General features: G+C 41.6%; 1 protein-coding gene across 1 annotated transcript in view; it reads left to right on the forward strand.

Annotated features, from left to right (window-relative positions):
- The first annotated feature begins 1,855 nt into the window (after nucleotides 1-1,855).
- The window catches only part of kif4 (kinesin family member 4), a 24,968-nt gene continuing 19,273 nt past the window's right edge, over nucleotides 1,856-7,550 (forward strand). Inside the window, exons 1-6 of the mRNA XM_034311517.2 lie at nucleotides 1,856-2,106; nucleotides 2,366-2,489; nucleotides 3,681-3,795; nucleotides 4,866-5,056; nucleotides 6,556-6,645; nucleotides 6,770-6,936. Coding sequence (XP_034167408.2) covers nucleotides 2,367-2,489; nucleotides 3,681-3,795; nucleotides 4,866-5,056; nucleotides 6,556-6,645; nucleotides 6,770-6,936 — 686 coding nt within the window. The 5' untranslated portion in view covers nucleotides 1,856-2,106; nucleotide 2,366. The remainder of the gene's footprint in view (nucleotides 2,107-2,365; nucleotides 2,490-3,680; nucleotides 3,796-4,865; nucleotides 5,057-6,555; nucleotides 6,646-6,769; nucleotides 6,937-7,550) is intronic.

The raw sequence follows: 7,550 nt of genomic DNA on the forward strand, positions 1-7,550 counted from the left end.
TTCCCTTTGGAGTCTGGTTCCTCTCAAGGTTTCTTCCTCATGATGTCTCTGGGAGTTTTTCCTCACTATCATCGCCTCTGACTCGCTCATTAGGGATAAATTCATACATTTAAAATGTATATCCTGAGTTTATATATTTCTGTAAAGCTGCTTTGTGACAATGTCCATTGTTAAATACGCTATACAGATAAAACTGAAGTCTGAAGTTGTCCCAGTGGTAACAGGAGCATTAGGGGCTGTGACCCCCAAACTGGGAGAGCGACTCCAGCAGATTCGAGGTCTCTGTCCAGAAGAGTGCAGTCCTAGGAACAGCTAAGATAATGTGCAGAACCCACAAACTCACATACCAGCATGGGCACTCTGACCGGTCTGCAGCATGAACTTTTTCAGCAGTTTGTGCTACAGTAGCTCTTCTGTGGGATCGGAGCAGACGGGCTCGCCTTCAGTGAGTCTTGGGAGTCCATGATCCTGTCGCTGGTTCGCCGGTTGTCCTTCTTTGGACCACTTTTGGTAGGTTCTAACCACTGCACACCGGGAACACCCCACAACACCTGCTGTTTTGGAGAAGCTCTGACCCAGTCGTCTAGCCATCACAATGTGGCCCTTGCCAAAGTCGCTCAGATCCTTCCGCTTGCCCATTTTTCCTGCTTCTAACACATCAACTTCGAGAACTGACTGTTCACTTGCTGCCTACTATATCCCTCACCTTTACAGGTGCCACTATAACAAGATGTGTGTGTATGTATATATATATTACTGACTAATTACTACGTGCACCATCTATATTTGCACTGAACTGGTCTCTACTTTCTCTACCAGATATATATACCTCACATCTCTGTCCAATGCACCTTGTATATTTGTACACCTTTTCATGTGCACTGAGCTGGTCTCTACTTTCTCTACCTCATACCCTGCACATGTATATATTATATGTACATATATATATATATATATATATATATATATATATATATATATATATATATATATATATATATGTGTATATATACATACAGAGAGAGAGAGAGAGAGAGAGAGAGACATATTGCTATTTGCACTTCTGGTTAGATGGTAATGGCATTTCATTGGCTCTTTATTCATACTCTGCACAATAGCAGTAACGTTGAATCTGATCTAATATATATATATATATATATATATACACGCATACAGTACTGTGCAAAAGTCTTGGCACCCCACCCCCCTTTTTTTTCCGTACAAACTTTGTTATAGATGTTTATTTTCTGACTTCTACATTATTGATTCAGAACAAAAACATTTTAGATTCCAAACATTAGTTTTCCAGCACAAAATGAAATGTTACAGAAAAATGTTTGTATGTCAGTAAAGAAAGCAGCAGATTCCATAAGAGACACTTTTCAGATAAAAACATAATGAAGGCTGCTGGGTTTCGCTGCAGAAATAAGAAGCGAGTCGACAGTCAAAGTCTCCAGAAGAACTGTGGCTGCTTCTGCAAGATGCTCAGTAACACTTCCAGCTCATTTCCTTATAAAACTGCACACACTGCACCTCAGATACTGCTTTATTTATTTAAAGTGAAGGATCATCACATTAAATATCGACTTTGTTTCATTTATTACTGTTTAATGCTCTTTATAGGATTTTTTTTAATGTAGAATCATTTAATTTCATTATTTTTGAAGGCGTCTTTGCTCTACAGCATTTCTTTACATGTGACTAAGACTTTTACACAGTACTCTATCTATCTATCTATCTATCTATCTATCTATCAATCAAAAGTGTTATGCACAATCTCACCAGCAGGTGGCAGCAGCAGCGGCACGGCGTGCGCGATGACGCGAGCGTGACGTCACGACGCCGGGGCGGAGCTCCTGGTTTGAAAGTGGCGGGTGAACTGAAAGCAAACCGCTGCAGCGAGCAGGGAAACAAAATGGCCGCTTGTGTTGTTCAGTAGCTGTGTTTTATTTTTAAGTGACAGCAGCCGAGAAGGAGTTTTGTTGTTCTTTTGTTAATTTTAATTAAACTGCGTGGAAGTTTGTTTTATGTACAGGTGGATTAAAGAACATACTGACGAACATTTTTCAAGTTTCCTGCTAATAAAGAAAAGGCGTCTTCACTCAGGTAGGTGCTTTAAAAAGCAGAGGAAGTCTGTTCGCTTCATTTATGATCATTTAAGCTGAATATGACTTCATGCGTGAAGTTTAAAGAGTTTAAAGTTATCCTGTGCTGTTAATATAACAACAGGCTATTGTTTGGGAATGAATGGGACTAGTTTATGAAGGTTAGCATGATCATTACCTGTATAACTAGCTAAATAAAGTTACTGAATGATTAAAAACCTCATCAGAATGTGTTTGTTTTGTATTTTCTGTTCATTCAGCATGACTAAAGAGGACGACAAAGTGATTCTGGTCCGTGTGGCTCTCCGCTGCCGCCCTCTGGTTCCTAAAGAGCTGAATGAAGGATGCCAGAGCTGTCTAACCTTCGTGCCTGGAGAGCCACAGGTCCTAATTCACCCCTACATCCACTGGTCATAATAATAGGAACACCTGGTCATGCATGCAATTATCCAATCAACCAATCACGTGACAGCAATCATGCAGCTCCAGTGCAGAGTCTACTCAGTTCGCATACTTACCTTATACTGTTCGCTGAAAGTATGTACTCTCTTCGTGAAGGGAAAAAGTACACACTTTTGAGTGTGTAGCAAAAGAACAAAATGCGCGTACTGGGATGTTGTTGCCTAGTAACACACACCGTATTCGCCACACATTCGTTATTCCTTATCGAATTTATACCATATCATTTAATTCATCATCCCCTTGATTTATTTTTCTACGTCATTCACGCCGCTCTACAACGCGTCCTTGAATTCGGCGAAGAAACCCGTCACAATCCTCCTCCTCCTCCTAATTTGCGCAAGGAATTGTGGGTAATATTAGCTGAAAAAGTGTCCACGGATCCACACTTCGAAAATCTACCGGAAACAGATGCTCGAGCATCCTGGTATCTTTGGGATCCTCGTTTTGACATCTGACGATTTGGGACGCACTAATTTTATTCTCGGGTACCGTTTAGGACGAATATTAGACGAATTGAGACGCATCACAGGTTTTAGTTAAAGTTCACGAAGAAGATCTGAGTGATTTTGAGCGTGGCTTGTGCGTTGGTGCCGGTTTGAGTATCTCAGAAACTGATCACGTGGGATTTTCACACGCAACAGATCAGAATCAGATCCGCAGGCAGAAACGCCTTGTTGATCGGAGAGATCAGGAGGAGAATGATTCAGCTTGATTAGTAACTCGAATAAGCACTCTTTACAGCCGTGGTGAGCAGAAAAGCATCCCAGAACATGTCGTTCATTAAGGTTGATGGGCTACAACAGCAAGAACAGGACTCTGTTCAGGACTCTGAGGCTAAACTGGGAGATGAAACTGGACAGATGAAGATCGGAAAAAGACCAGATGAAGATTTTCTGAAAAAATTTCCCCAATTCTGATGTTTGTGAACTTTAACGGAAACCTGTATCTGCATGATTTAATGCGTTGCATGAAAACAACATGATTGTCTGGATAATTGCATGAACAAGCAGGTGAAAGGGTGTTCCTATTAAAGAGGCTGATGAGTGTACGTATTGACGTGAAGCTCCAGGCTGAGTTACGCTGGTGTTTACGTTTTTTTCCCCTTTCCCTCAGGTGGTTGTGGGCAACGATAAAGCGTTCACGTACGACTACGTGTTTGATCCGACTACAGAGCAGGAGGAAGTGTTCAACACGGCCGTCTCGCCTTTACTCTCGGGCCTCTTCAAAGGTTTGTGTGAATTTCCTTAAAGGAAAACGCTTCCCTGAAAGTGGGCGTGGCCTCCAGGAAGCGTCAGGGTAAACGTTACCAGCAGTGTGATAATGATAATGTCTAAATTGTTCCATTCGTACGTGTGCGTAAGTTCAAGTTTGGTGAACTCGTGTCGCGCTGATTATAGCGGCGTCGCACCGTCCCGTTTCACACAACACCGCTTTAAAGGGGTAGTTCACGCAAAAATAAAAATTCCGTCATCAGTTACTCACCTTCATGTCGTTCCAAACCCATAAGACTTTCGTTCATCTTTGGAACACAAATGAAGATATTTTTAACGAAACCTGAGAGATTTCCGTCCCTCCATTGACGGTCCATGTAACGAAAAAGTTCATAAAGGCATCGTAAAAGTAATCCAGGTGACTCCAAGGGTTTATTCCCGATTTTATGAAGCGATACGAATGCTTTGTGTGAGCAAAAAAAACTAAAAGTCTTTATTCACAAAATATCTTAAATTTTTTGTGAAAAGATCTCCGACGTGCATTCACGAGAGAACCACGACGCACGCGTGTGATGTTGACGCGAGAGCGGACGTTCTCGAGATACAGCTGGACTCGGGAGCGCTGAGCCGTTTACAGTAGAGGAAGAGAGGAACGCCGTATGTAAGCTTCGTTCGTTATGTTCTGAGCTGATTTTGCTTTTCAAAATGGTGCTAAAGTCTGCGTTTCCTGGCTGCTAGAACCTTGAGAAACTTCCTGAACTTTGTGGAGATTGAAAGTTTTGGTTACATGGATCATCGATGGCGGGACGGAAATCTCTCAGGTTTCGTTAAAAACATCTTCATTTGTGTTCCAAAGATGAACGAAAGTCTTATGGGTTTGGAACGACATGAACTTGAGTGATGAGTGATTAAAAGAATATAAAATCAACATCAAAACAGAAGCACATCGGAATCCATGACGTGAAACGAAAACCCAGCGCCTTGCCGCGTGATGTCGTATCCGGTTCCCGCCCATATTCCCAACGAAATTTCGCATGCCGTAAGTCGTGTGATCGCTCCGTAAGTTCTGCATGTGTTTGATTTGCAGGTTATAATGCCACGGTGCTCGCGTACGGCCAGACAGGCTCAGGAAAGACCTTCTCCATGGGAGGCACCTACACCTCGGCGCAGGAGAACGAGCCCACCGTCGGCGTCATCCCCAGAGTGGTTCGGAAAATCTTTCAGGAAAAAGAAAAGAGGACCGACTGCGAATTCCTCCTCTCTGTGTCCTATCTCGAGGTATCGTATTCCTCCAAAACTTCCAAGTATCCGATCCTTTCTTTCGCTCACACAGATCAGTGTTACTCTTATGCAAAAGTGTACAATATTCAAGCGTTTCTAATCTAATCTAATCTAATCTAATCAATGACTACTCCAGTGATCACTTAATTATTTAGATTTAAAAGAGGATTGAGATTGAGATCTGGTGTTGCAGTTAACAAAGCGTGATTATAACACGTTAGAAATCTGTAAGTAGTAAATTTGGTGTTTATTAAACACAGCTTTACGCAACGAACGATGAGTTCTACAGTGTTTCATTACGGAAGAAATTAAAACACATTTTATTTATTAATCCGTTGCAAGAAATTAGTGCAGTTTCTTTCCAAATTGGTGGTGAAATGAACACAGAGAGAGAGAGAGAGAGGTGAGTCTAAAGCTTATTACTCGGATTATCCGACCTCCTACTCGGGAAAACCCTAAAGGAAATGTCGCCTCAACTAGCAATTCCTAATCGGAAAGGGGATAAATATAAATAAAAATCAGTACTAATGGGGGAAAAAATGATCATTTCCAATTCCAAACCTTTCCATTTGTTAAAGGATCGGCTCAAATTCATTCCTTTTTTTCCCCTCTCTGAAATCCGATCCACCGTTTTTGCCGATATCGCTCCGATGCCGATCCCAGGATATCGGATCAGTGCGTTGTAATTGTTATTATTATACGTTATGTACGTAATTCCCGTATATATTGTACATTTTAAAGCTATCAAACACAGCGTCGTATTCTCTCATGCGCTGCTTGTGCGTGCTCGGAAAGAATCGTCGTCTTAATGCTGTTTAAAATGTACGCACTTCGACGTGGATGAAGAAGGAACGTGATCAGTCATGTCCTATATGTTTAAACGTGCGTATATTTACTCGTATCTCGTCATCTGATGCCAGACGTCATTCCACATTTTATCATTTTCCTGATTGACTGGACGATTCAACGTCTTTACATTTACATTAATGTCTTGATCATCTCTACAGGCGTCGAGATCCTGCCACGCGATTGGCTGATTCGGTATTTGCGTTCACAAGCAGGCGTATAAGTATAAGTGTGTATACTCCTGCTGACAACTCGGAATTTTCCAACTCGGAATCTCCTACTTCCCAGTTTGGAGTGTTCACGCAAATTCAGCCTTATAAAGTCACACCTGGGATTAAGGAGTTGTTTTGTTCGGGCTTAATTTATTTCTAAAATGATTCACTGTTACCTGAAATCTCGTTAACATTTTCAATTATTAAAGCATCTCCTGGTGTTTAGTGATTTTAAACATTTCTTCTCGTTCTGGCTTGATCACTCCGAGCCCCTTCCATGTTGACAAGCGTAATTCTGAGAAGTCGGATCTCTTAAGAAACTCCGAAGTCGGAAAGCATTGTTCAAGTGAGAACTGGGAAGTTTCTGGTCATGAAGGCAGGATTTTTATTAAACGAGACACTGAGTGTATAACGTTTTGTTTTTTTTTTCCCTTCCAGATTTACAATGAAGAGATTTTGGATCTCCTGTGTACATCGAAGGACAAACCGGTTATTAGCATCAGAGAAGATCCAAAGGAAGGCATCAAAGTGAGTTTGAAATTTAAAAAGAAAAAAGAAAGAAAGAGCGAACTTTGATGAATTAGTCATACGTTTTATATCGATGCTGAACACGTCGACCTCAAACTGAAGTGCTGCTGCTGTGGTGCTGCAGATCGTAGGTCTGACGGAGAGCGAGGTGTCCACCGCTGAGGAGATGGTGGGCTGTCTGGAGACGGGGAACTCGGCTCGTACCGTGGGCTCCACGGCCATGAACGCCGCCTCGTCCCGTTCCCACGCCATCTTCACCATCAGCCTGGAGCAGCGCCGCGGCGGCGACAAGTGAGTCGCTCGCTCTCTTCAGTCGTGTGACGCTTTTCTCTGCCTCATTTGCATGAACTGATCGCTCCGACGCGCTGATTTCATCTTTCTCACGGGAACAAAAGTCAGCTTTGTTTGTACAGCGCTAACGGTTTGAGCAGCTCCAAACCCTGTAGGGTTTTTTTTTTTTATTTTATTGTTATTCTTTTGTTCTCAACTGCTGTAATATTTTTCTAGAGATCACAAATGGCCTCGTTCCCTAAAATAAGCAAATGACTTTACAGTTTAACTTTAAACCGGTTCATTTGCAAATTTTCAAACTCAATAGATAACAATCATCGTCTCATTTTCTTTCTTTTTTTGGGGGAAAAAAGGGAACAACTGGACATTATTTAAAAAAAAGAAGTTGTTTTAACATATAAATCACAGGTTTATTTTAATGCGCTTGTTCTGATACGTTATTGTTTCTATAGTAACAGCTCGTTCACGCGGACATGCACGACGTACGTTCCACGTAATCCAAGACTAATAATAAATAAATTAAAAAAAATAATAATAATAATAAAAAATGTCGATGTGGTGAAGCTTTCTGCTAGGAGACGGTTGTGTAACATTTATGGAAGGAGTCTCCAGTG

Source organism: Pangasianodon hypophthalmus, chromosome 15 (genome assembly GCF_027358585.1).
Source record: "Pangasianodon hypophthalmus isolate fPanHyp1 chromosome 15, fPanHyp1.pri, whole genome shotgun sequence".
Taxonomy (NCBI): domain Eukaryota; kingdom Metazoa; phylum Chordata; class Actinopteri; order Siluriformes; family Pangasiidae; genus Pangasianodon; species Pangasianodon hypophthalmus.